The sequence below is a fragment of the Thermobia domestica genome, chromosome 3 (genome assembly GCF_964235325.1).
Source record: "Thermobia domestica chromosome 3, izTheDome1.hap1.1, whole genome shotgun sequence".
Taxonomy (NCBI): domain Eukaryota; kingdom Metazoa; phylum Arthropoda; class Insecta; order Zygentoma; family Lepismatidae; genus Thermobia; species Thermobia domestica.
In genome coordinates, this window is record NC_137456.1 from 171,108,231 (window position 1) to 171,121,306 (window position 13,076).

Here is a 13,076-nt window from a genome sequence, read left to right on the forward strand (position 1 = left end):
CAAGTTATTACATATTTCAAACCAACATGTCAAATGTAAAAGTAAAATAACACTTCTATTATTCAGTGTTCAAGATAAGGATGTTACGTTATCACAAACATCCGAAGTTTTGAAACCTCTAACGCAGACACAGATCAACATAGATGCATAGGATAATGTACATCGGAAGTACTTTAGCGTTCGATGCCATAGTCATGGTATGACGTTCTCCGAATGAATGGAACGAAGTAACAGGAATTGAAAATTTTTAATTTTTTGAGTCTTTATTTCAAAAAAGAAAAATCTTAGTTAAATATCATATCTAGTTGCATGTATGGTTTGCGATGAACGTACAAATTATTTTACCGTATACGGCACTTCGATATCTCAAACCATTCCGGAGATATGATAAACATTGATAAAGTTGTCAACGCTGTTGAAAATGGCGTAGCTAGCTAGCGCGAGCTAGCCAATAGAACAACCACGCAAGGCCCTTTTAAAAAACTTTCTCAACTCGTATGAACAATCGCTTACGTTGGAAACTTAAAGTTTGGTCAGTACCTAGGATCTGCCACGTAAGATACCACAAAGAAACAATTTTTGGAATTTCGACATGGAAGCGAATACGGGTGAAAATTATCTTATAAAAATGTGGATATTTTCGGAATCTATTAAACTCAAGTCATCAAATTTGGTATTTCATCAACTAATTTAAAATAAAAGTCAGTTTTAAATTTTAAAAAATATATATATTATCTCTCTATAAACTTTTCGAATGTATAATCATCCTTCCCTAAATCTGTTAACACATAAGACGGTATAACAACAATTTATAATGTAACAATTTGACCTTTAAAGTAGCACAGAACCAATACAAGAGTATAAATTCCATAGAAAGAAAGCACCCCATATAAAATTTCGTATATAAAGACATTTTAACGACAACCAGTGCGTCTGTTAATAGATAAGAAGGTATAATATAAATTTATATAGTAACTTAGACTTTACTTTGAACTAACCAAAAACCGACAAGGGGTATAAATTTCCTAGGGAAATATTACCGCTATCAAATTTTCGGATTAAAAGCAATCTTGCAAAAAATGACTGTCTCTGTTAAGAGATACTAAGGAGTGGTATGAATTTAAAATGTAACATTTGAGTTTGTTTTTGGAGTAACCAGAAACCGACAGGGAGGTAATAAATTCTTAAGAAATTATTACCCTCGTACCAAATCTTCGGATTTAATGCCATCTTACCCAAAGAGACTCTGTCTGTTAAGAGATACTACGGAGTGGTATTTATTTTAAACTTAACGTTTGGGTTTATTTTTTTAAGTAACCAGTAACCGACAGAGAGTTAATTTCCTAGGGAGATCCTTCATGGCTAAGCGGTTAGCGTAAGCGCCTTTGGCGTGGAAGACGCGGGTTCGATTCCCGGAAGGAGCTCATGTGGTTCGGATTTCACGTTAATCAGCAGGTCCACGTCTCATATAGCCTCGCCGCTGAAAGGGACGCTAAACTAAAATCAATTCAACTCAATAATTTCCTAGGAAATTATTACTTCCTACCAAATCTTCCGATTTAAAGCGATTTTGCCCAAAGTGGCTGTGTCTGTTAAGAGATACTACGGAGTTTTATCAATTTATAATGTAACATTTTACATTGTCTTTGAAGTAACCAATAACCAACAGGGAATAATTTCCTAGGGAGCTCCCTAGTGGCTAAGCGGTTAGAGTACGCGCCTTTGGCGTGGGAGACCCGGGTCCGATTCCGGGCGAGAGCGCGTGTGGTTCGGATTCCCCGTTAATCAGTAGGTCCACGTCTCATATAGCCTTGCTGCTGAAAGGGACGCTAAACTAAAATCAATTCAACTCAATAATTTCCTTGGAAATTATTACCCCCTACCAAATCTTTTGATTTAAAGCCATCTTGCCCAAAGTGATTGCGTCTGTTAAGAGATACTACGGAGCGGTATCAATTTATAATGTAACATTTGAGTTTCTTTTTGAAGTAACCAATAACCGACAGGGTGGTAATAATTTCCTAGGATATTATTACCTCCCTATCGACTCTTTGGATTTAAAGCCATCTTGCCCAAAATGAGTGTATATACTGAGAGATCGTATTCAATGATATGAATTTTTAATGTGACTTCTGACTGTTCCTTTGAAGTTACCAGAAACCGACAAGGGAGATAAAGATTTCCAGGGGTTAAAAGTTTCCAGGGATAAAACACTACACAATCACAAACGAGTTCAGATTCAATCTTAGGTTTCAAAACTATTCTATGTATAAGTGTCGTAAGTCTTATAGAACGGTTATACAAGCCTGTGGGTCCATCTGTCTGTTTACATATCGAAAAGACCTTAAGATAATCAAGAAGCATTTAAAAAAAGTAAACATCCCAAGAAAAATTTCCACCTCCTACGGCAATCTGATATTCAAACCAGATGTGGTTGAAATTATCTATTTCTGGTTTCAACGTTTTTCACCGTAGAATAAAAACGGTAATAGATAAGACACAAGCGGTATCCTTCAATCTATTTAGTGTCTCAAGGGATCATACCGACACCATTCACAATTCATTCCAAAATAGGAAGCGGCTGAAAGTCACTAGTACTTCCGTTTCCAATGCTGATTATCATAGAGCAAAACGGCTAAAAGATATTGGGAAGTTACTTTCTGCAATCGATTCAGTCTCGCAAGAATAAATTCCATACGGTAGGCTAACCATTTGTTCAAACTGGAAGTGGTACAAATCAACTACTTCCGGTTGCAATGTTTATCGATATACAACAAAAATATAACTAATAGCGTAAGTGTTTTCCTGTAATGGATTAATCATCTCAAGATAATATTTCATCTCCTGCAACAGCCTGCGAAACCGGAAGAGGTTGAATTTTTAGTTCTTCCGTTTCAATATTGATTTTCAAAGAACAAAACTGTAATAATTATTGAGCATTGGTTTCTTGCAATTCATTCATCGTCCCAAGAATAGGTTCCATCTCTTCTTGATCCTATATTCAAATTTAAAATGGTAGAAATCAACGTTTCCTCTTTTAATGTGAGTTGCGATGGAACATAACAGTAGTAGATGATGGCAACATACCATAACGTTCTATGGAAACTAAAAGTGGCCTAAATTTACTAGTATTTCCGTTTTCAGTGTTGATTTCAAAGTGCATAAATGGTAAGAGATATCGGGAAGTGTTCCTTTCAACTGACTAAGTGATACAGGATTATGTACGACCTCCTAAGTTAACCCTACATTCAAACCGGAATTGGTAGAAATAAATTATTTCCGTTTTTAACATTAATCACCATAAGAGAGAAAGTGCAATAGGTAGTTACAAGCTGGCTTTAGTACTTCCATCTCCTCCGTTAAACCTATGTTCAAACCTGAAGTGGTAGAAATCAACCATTTCCAGTTTTAATCTCCATTGCTATGAAATATAACAGGAATAAATGAGAACAACGTACCATCACCACCCACAACGATCTATGGAAACAGCAAGTGGTTTTAAATTTACTAGCATTTCTCTTTTCAATATTGATTTGTATATAGCAAAAAGACAGATATTGAGATGCGGCTTTACGCAATTGATTCATTGTCCCAAGAATATGTTCCATAGTCTTTATTAACGCTATATTCAAACTGGAAGTGGTTCAATGTAACCATTTCCGGTTTCAACATTTATCACCACAAAACAAATTGGTACTAGTTGATGACAAGCGTTTTTTCAATTGATTTAGGTTGTTAAGAGAACATACGTTCACAACCTGCAACATTTTACCAAAACCAGAAGTGGTTGACATTTTCAACTACTTCCAATTTTAATACTGATTTCTATAGAGCCAAAAGATAAGATATATGGAGATGCAGTGTTTTGCAACAAATTCAGCTTCCCAAGAATAGATTTATCTTAACTATCTTATCTTAACTATTTATCTTAACTATCTACTCAACCCGGAAGTGTTTCAAATTAACGATTTAAAGTTTTAACATTATTCATTGCCATAGAACAAAAACAGTAAAGCATAGCGAGTAACAGTTTGTTTGATTCAGCGTCTGAGAGACAGATTCTATTTTCTGATCTTATTGATCGATTGCAACCAGTACTAGATATACTATTTCAAATTTGGGTATTGAATTCTCATAGTTTAGAAGTCAATCGTAGTTTCACTGTGATACAAAACTCATTTGCTTTTTCATCTCTGATTTTATTCATTTGACTGCAACCAGAAGAGATTTAAATATATTATCACTTCCAATTTTAATGTAAATCACCGTAGAGGGAGACCAGTTGGAGATAGAGAGTGAATGCTTTTTAATATGAATTCAGTTCCGAGGGAGAGATTCTATCTTTGACCTTATTCCTCTGTTGTAACCAGTACAAATACATGTACTGATTCAAATTTGAGTGTTGAATTCGCTTGGTTTAGAGGTCTACAGTACACTGTGAAACAGGACTCACTTGTTATTATTACACCTTACAGGTATTATTATACCCTGAATTCAAGACGAGAGAAGTTAAAGATTTTTATAATGTAATTCCAAACCAAAGCGTTATAATCCAACACTGATGAGTCCAAGGAATACAGGAAAGGATAATTTAATAATACTTCCAGGCAACTACATGATGATACAACATCATATATCCATATGGGTTAGATACTTGCTTTTCTTCTACGTAACCCGACAGAATCATTCTAACAATATGTCAATTAGCTTTATGTTAATTATGTTATTAAATAATTTTAGCTACTAGTAATATTGGAAAAATGTATTACATGAATTGCACGACAAGATAAGAGAAGTTTCATACACTTATGAAATACCTTAAAACAATACTGGAATCAAACGGAACAAATGTTTACGAACTGTGTAAGTAGAATTAGTATTAATAACATCTTTCCTCTAATAATGAAATATCATAAGTATTCATTGATCACTAAAATCGCAATAGTTAGTGTACTCTTAATTACAGTGGAGGAACGTATAAATTTCACAAGTCAACAGGGAAATTGTAACTACACCTTTTCATTGATCTCTAAATTAGGAAAACAAAAGACGAATTTCGATAATTGTGGAGTCGCGTACTGTTGGTGTGCCTCGAAAGATGCAAGAATTCATCATCAAATATTTCTTAAATATTTTGTTACAATATATATAGATTTTTCGAATTTCGTATAATATATATATCTATAAATATTTACAGTTCTGAGTTTTTTCGAAAGTTGTATTTTGTTAACTAGGTTTAGCACATCAATTTTTTTTTGAATATAGATAAAAGAAAGCCTAATGTTAAATATTAACTGTTAATAAATTTGTCGCTGGAAGTAATTTAAATATAAAATTATTAATTACATTCAACGCATAGGCAGGCCAGTGCGATGCTTCGCATAGAGATAGACAGTAAGATAGTATTTTAATCATAATGATTCTTTTTACTGTTATTATGACTGTCTCATACTGTATTATATTATTATATAATATATATTATATATATTATATATAATATCATGTAATACATTATATTACATGTATTATATTATATTACTTACTGTATATACTGTTATTATTATTACTGTCTTACTGTTATACTTAAAATCACAAAGCTGTCAATGAAGCACTAACTTTCACATTTGATTATCTTCCCCTTCGGAAAGAAATATTTTATGATATTTTGTTTAAAAAATTCTAAAAAGTTCCTACTTTTCCCCTCATTTTTCATTTATTTTTACCTTTCTTCAGTCTTCTCTTCACGAAACTTGAACATTCTATCTACGACTGCAAAAGCTTTCAAGATATATTAAAGATTGATTTTGTTCGAATGACGTCTCCTGCACTCGTTAAATCACAAAATAGAAGTCATAGTCTCTATTTAAAATTTGTGAAAGTATAAAACTTTCTAATTAGCATGAACGTCTACATTTGAAATTCTGTTTTCTGTGTTTGTCAATTCTTTCTTTTGATTTTAAAGTAATGCATTAACCGAGTCTAGTTTTTTTTTTTAATATAAAAGTTGAAGTAGGTTATAATTTAAAAAAAAATGAATTTTCTTTTTAAATATTGATCAAGATACTAAACAAAAAGTTTGAAGCTATTGAACTGTATGTGTAAGTAAGTGCAAAGATTGAATGTGTCTTCGAATTCTTGTATAGAAATACTTGTATTGTAAATATTACAAACAAGCAAATATCTCTTTTTCAAAAAGTTACTTTGGTTGGCGAATGTTTCTCTCTCTAAAAAGAAGTACTTTTTTTTTGAGAAATTTATCTCTACTAATTAATTTCAACTCCATCCAATACTTTTCATTCAAAGGAAACACATATCTTCTTTCATGAACATCGGGACTTTTACACGACCTTGCGCTGCTACATTTTCTCAAAGTGTGTATAAACTCATCCGTTTTACTTCAATTAATTTGGATTTATGAAAATCCTTTAATTTTCGATAACGTTATTGTCACATATGTTCTAAAATAAGCTGGATTCCCCTAGCTCTACTAAACTGTAGAAGCAATTCAGTCGCTCGATTCGGAGATCTGCGCAAAATCCCCATATAACATGCAAATCGGCTAATTTTGGGAACAATCGCTCAACATGTGTGGTCTTACCCTCTTCCTAGTCGCTGATTGTAATCGTAAACCATAGCGACAATTGTAACTATCAAAGTAAATGTACAGTATGTTTAAGGATAATCAAAGAATAATACGAACGTTGCAGTTATTTTTTTATTGATGCTCAATGTACAATTTCATATTCCATGTTCAATATGGAAAATTATTGAATTATGTTTTTGATTGTGGAAACTTAAAAGTTGTTTGTGAATTTGCAATTATTAGCGTATTTCAACATCAAGCTAGAAGCCTCTGCTAATCTAGTGGTTAGCACAACACTTTGGTGCACGGGTTGGCGGGTTTAATTCACAGCGGGAAAGATACAAATTTGAATTCATTTCGTTGTTCGGATTATATCTTGAACTTTACGTCATCGTATGACACAGCCTCGGGCTGGCTACTGCAATCCAACCAACCAACAAGAATAAAGATGATTGGGAGTTTCAGAGAAAACATGGACAAAATATGCTAAGTTTTCAATACTACTGATATTTTTTTGAAAGTCATTGAGTATAGGACGAACACACAAAGATATACAAATTTTAATAGTAGAACCTCTTAGAATATCTAGCCTGAACTCAATCTCTCTCCACGTATTCTATAACATCTGAAGTGTTACTGAAGCAATCGCATTCCTAATACGGTTTTTTAGGAATAATTGATCTTTCCATGCCTGGATACTGTTGCGTGATGGAGGATCCTTGTGGTGAACCCGAAAGTTTCGTTGAACTTGAACAACACTTTTTGTCTCTGCAAACCACCACACGCATTGCGCCTTTTTGGACTGCCGACGGCATGTCTGTTTATCGGAGATACTAGCGCCGTCACCGGTAGTTGTTCAAGTATGGAAAATTGCTGAACAAAACTTTGAGTTTTCCTTCAATATGAATGTTTCTCTTTCTTCTGTTTCTCTGACCACATTAAAACTATACTCTTTCAAAAACCGTCAGTCCCATTCCGGACACCCTGTATTATTGCTCATATTGGAATGAATATAATTTTCGCTTTGAACTCATGTTCTGTTTTCTTAACAAATTCTGAAATTTATATATACAATATATAACTGTAACAATCTTCATATTTCTCATATTACGTTACCTAACGTCATTAATACTTTCAATATGTAATAAGGCCGAGAAAACATCGTAAAAGCTTATTAACACATTCAGAGAGACTCTGACTTTCCCTTCCTAAACTATAGTTATCTACTGTGATCGGTGGTAAGATATAGGTTGTGTGGAAAAGTTAGTGGGTCTTAGACCTAGAAAATGTATTGTTTGTCTAATAGCTAACTTAGGTGTGAAATTGTGAACGTCTTGTTGGCAAAACGCTTTAGCCAGTTTTCTTGTTTTGTACTACTTCGCTGGCAAGCATAATGAATGTGTTGTGCGAAAATTGTTTCACTTTTTATCTGTGGTAATATATCATGGAAAACTTACCTTACAAATAACACTTACTAGTTCAGTATAGCTGGCATGATTTTAGGCCAAACTGGGACATAATTGTTGAATTTCTGAAAATTTGCATACTGAGTCTTTAAGATAAGCACAACAACATATTAAAAGTCTCTGCCCCTCCCACGTTTGCTTCTTCCAATATAGCTGGTAATCAAACATGGCTGTCAGCGTACTAATGGGAGAGCATAATTTTGTGTTTTTTTTTTCTTGTCTCTTGTTGCGTTTACAGCAAAGGCCGGTCTCAATTTCATCTATTCTATACTGGACTATTTGTATACTGTAATTTATTAGTGCATTTTCTTTGATAGTGACTGATTTATGCTCATTTCTTCTCTTTAGGCATCAACTGGACTCCTCGAGTGTTATGCATTTTTTTTACAAAACCTCAATATTTATTCTCCTTTGTAAATAGCATTTGGACTCTTTGTACATCTACTTACTGTTATTTTCTAATTAATTCTTAATTTTGTTTTATAAATTGTACGAAGAAATAATTAAAGATTGAATATGGATATTGGCTTTTCTTCAAGAAGTGATTTCCAAATACGCCTATCGGGACTTGCTGTCTTCTTTGTGGTAAACCCTCGAAAGATACACCGACTGTTGAAATAAAGAAAGATTTATTAACTCTTCTTAAAGGTAGTGAGCAGAGAGGTGATGTCCTGCACCAATAGTTATCTCAGTATACATCTGTGGCGTTACATAGTGGGTGTCGCAACAATACATTCGACAAAATTGCTGATATAAAGTGCGGTGCTAGTATAACATAGATATTATAACGCTGGGACCGTCTACTCGTTCTGAGTTTACTCACTTTAACTTTAAACAACGTATCTTTTGTGTTGAAGTAGCAGATGGAGAGGCAGAAAGGAAACTCCTATTTAAACGACAATGTATCTTTTGTGGTGAAGTAGCAGTTACAAAGGCAGAAAAGAAAGTCCCATGGCAAGATTAAAAAAAAAAAAAAAAGAACTCTCTTACAGTTAAAAGAAACTGTCAATAAGTGGGCTAGTGTTCATGGAGACAAGTAGGGAACGGAAGTGCAGTCACGCGTTAATAGTACCATCGATCATGTTGTAACCGACGGACGATATTATCAACAATGTTACAAGGCATTTTGTAATCCTAGATCATTACCTCCACCATTCTTTCGAATATCGACTGAGTCCTTGCTAGACGTTGGAAGACCAGTAATGTCGGTAAATACAGTAACCATTTGAGAAACTGTGTCAGTTCACAAAAATTGAGAATGATTGTCAATATTCTACGGATCAGTTAATGGAGAATATGGTTAAATTTGGAGGTGATGATTTGACATACAGTGAGAAATAGCTGAAAATGAAACTGTTTGATTATTTTGGAGATCACGAAATCATTACAAATATTCCAAGGAGTAGCATAGTGACTCTGAAAGACGCAGGAGCTAATATTCTGAACGATGCTTGATATTGTGAACGTGATAATGTGATATAAAGCAGACCCGACGAAAGAAAAAAACGCATTATAGTTACTGCGGCACAACTTATTAGACAAGATTTACAGCAATATACATATTCAGTGGATAAACAGAGAGTTGAGTTATAAAGTATGCTGTGAGATAAGTATTATTTGATTCCCGAAAATCTAGAAGAATAAACGCATAATTCGAAACTATTTCAATTATTCAGATATAAATTTAAGTTTTGTGCTCCTTTCAGCATCGAGGCTATATGGGACATGAACGTACATTTCAATATGAGATCCGAACCACGGGAAACAAACTCGGGTCTTTGAAGTCAAAGGCACGTACGAAATCCACATATCAATTTATTCAGTAACATCTTGTTTTATATATTCAACAGCTAATTACCATCCACTTTAATACATACCTGTAACATGGCTTGAATGAAGTAAACTAAATCTTATTAGGCATTATAAAATAAGAACATTAACAAAAATAACGAAGTAAATAGCTAAGGAAAGATAAAAAATGCTCTTTAGTTGAAACTTTTATATAGAATATTTTCTCAAGTTGCTCTAGTTTGAAAGTTGATCAGATAACAGTAACATGCTGTAACATATTTAATTGGTTTTTTACTCACTTGTTTTTCCGACAGTCTGAAGTCTAGAGACAATTAAAATTGGGACGTTCCACAACAAACTACCGAGCCATACGACCACAATCATTTTATAGGCGTGAAATTGGGTCTGCCATCGTCGAGACTTCAAAGGACGGCAAATGGCGAAGTATCTCTCGAGAGCAATCACTACTAAAGTCCAAACACCCACAGACACAGACACAGCTGAAAAAGAAAAAAAGAGATACATAAACCGTTGTTGCCAATAGTAATAAAACAGCCATTAGTCTACTCTGGTTACGTGTATTTGCTTTGTTACATTCATTGGTTCATAGAATATTTACCGTAATCATCTTCCGAAGCGTTCTTGTAACTTATCTCACTTTAACATTACATGTAAAGGCATTTGAATACAAAAACACTATTTATTTTGGATTGGAATTTTCTTCCAAATGTACATTACAAGCATAAAATAAAATAAAAATAATACTATACATTTTCATCACAGACATATAATTATTATTACCTAGAAAATAAAGTCACATAATATTTTTTTTCTGTTTCGAACTCAATGCCTTCGAACAAACCCGTACTCATAGTTGGGGAATAGAAACTAACATTTTTATAAGAGTCAAATTTCATGATGCAGTGCTTCTGAGATCGCATACAATAACAAAATTGCTTAGACTCCTAACCTACGCTTAGCAGTCGTGTTTTTATAATCTTTTCATATTGACACCCCATCTTCTATGCGGAACATTTTTTATAAATGGTTCTATAGATATGATAATGGCGAGATTGAATTAACCAATATTATTTTTGTTTAGTTTTATAAACCAGAAATATATTTATATGAAATTCCCAGTTTAGAATTCACACGTGAAATGAAACACTGATAAACGAACTATACTGTAAAATTTTCAATGAATATATTTTGCATTATATGAGTAATTTTTTAACCCTCATTAAAATGTTTGAGATTTAATGTTTTTTTTTTAGCATTGAATCTACATGACATGGGTTACATGTTAACATAGGATCAAAACTACATAAATCCCCATGGAGAATCGAAACTGGGTCTTGCATACTCAAGGCATATTGTAGTTTACTGTCCCTTTAGTTCCACAATCTATTATGCTGTCACCAAATATCCGCATTGTCGAGGTTCATCTAGATTCCGTCGTCAAGTTAGTTGGTAGTGAAGAGGATTGTAGAGAAAACAACTTTGATAAAGGGTTGTGCAATGTTTAAGATTTTTAAAAGATAGTTCAATTTTCCGCAGTCCGAGGCGATAGCCAAAGAGATCTGAACCTAAAATCAAGTCGTCACTACTGAGAATATCAGCCTCAGAAAATTAAGTACGTTTCGTTGATCTGGTATATGGTTGACTATGAATATCTTTTGTCACTACGCACAGTATCTTTCGTACTCACTCAAATATGTAGATTGACTAGACTAACGGTGCAGTACCAGCCAGCAAAATATACAATTCCATACATTTGTAAACAAATAAATACAGGTTAATCGAAAACTGAAGATTATATCTAAATATAGATAAAGATCAGATTTAATTCTCAACAGAAGAAATAAGTAGATTGGAACAACAAATGCATTTACCCCATAATGTCCAGAAGGTTGGCTAAGGAAATAAATAGCCGATGTAAGGAAATCCGTTACTTTGTAAAAGATGTAAACAAGTTCACAAAAACGAAAAAACAAATTTTAGATAGTTATTCATGTGTGAAGAAACCTATTGACATCGGTTATAGAACAAATGACACTGCAGGATATTATCCGCGACAGCAAAGCAGGAAACTTAAATGTTTCATTCGTTACTTAAGACGTCCCATTTGCTCAGAGAATTCACGTTATATAAGTTTATGTAACTCGATTGAAATATATTAAAGTCTTCAGAAATTACGCCAGACACGTGCCACCATAAACTACTCCATTCTTCTCTTTTTATCATCATTTTGTCAATTTGTTATTATTTTTTCCTGTAACCAAGGCAGCCTGATAGTATTTCTCGCCGATAGTCATAGTTCGGGATTACAAGTATGTCAGTTTGAGAGGAGCAACTGACAACACGTAATTGTTACGCCTACGGCATCGTCATTTAAATATATGTCATAGATATCATGGGATTTTGACTTCTGAAAGATTACTTTGAAACTGTCTGTCCACTGGTCAGACATCGTCGCCTACGCTAGGCAATCTTTAGATCTCCTCAGACAACTTACAGAGAATCTGAGTTGGAGTCCTCTGCCTCCTTTGGTTTTAGGATTTGGAAAGATGTCCTGTCATCAGCGAGCCTTAGGGGGTCGGAAGTAGCCGCTTGATGCAGCAGAGTAAGAGACGGAGTAAGCAGCATTTGCAGTCCAGATGAAAGAGAACCGAGAGTGCCGACTTCGAGTCCAGATAAAACCAGTGAAATAATTTTATTTCAGTGATGTAATTTGAACGATGAGTTTGGCACCACCTAGAGGTTCATGAAGCAACACAGGGGTCCGGCAAGAATTAAATAATCCTTGTAATCCTTCCTAACAAACAACTTCATGTTTGTCTCGTCACTTATCATCTACACAATCTCTACGTTTGGTTGTTGAATGTCATTCCCATCCTTATGATATATATTCCACACGCACAATTTATTTGCTTTTGTGTTCCACTATTCAACTGATTACATCTTTATTGCGGCAGAGAACTAATACCCTACTTCCTTATTAACTAGTTTCAAATCTCCGGTCTGCGTATAGCTAAATACTGTAGATTCCGATTTCTCAACTTGAGTCTAGTCCTAAAAATAGATAAAAGTAAACCATGTTCTTAGAGTGTTTTTCACTGAAAGGCGTAACCCAGAGTTCAACCCCAAAGCATCTGAGCAATCAAACGTAATTTCGAATATGAAAAAATAAAAAAAAAAAGTTGAAAGACAAAGCAACATCAATATCGACCTCGTCT

General features: G+C 33.9%; 1 protein-coding gene across 1 annotated transcript in view; it reads right to left on the reverse strand.

Annotated features, from left to right (window-relative positions):
- LOC145680864 (gastrin/cholecystokinin type B receptor-like) overlaps positions 1-13,076 on the reverse strand; it is a 709,364-nt gene that overhangs the window by 244,232 nt on the left and 452,056 nt on the right. The window contains exon 3 of the mRNA XM_081751997.1: positions 10,140-10,340. Coding sequence (XP_081608123.1) covers positions 10,140-10,340 — 201 coding nt within the window. The remainder of the gene's footprint in view (positions 1-10,139; positions 10,341-13,076) is intronic.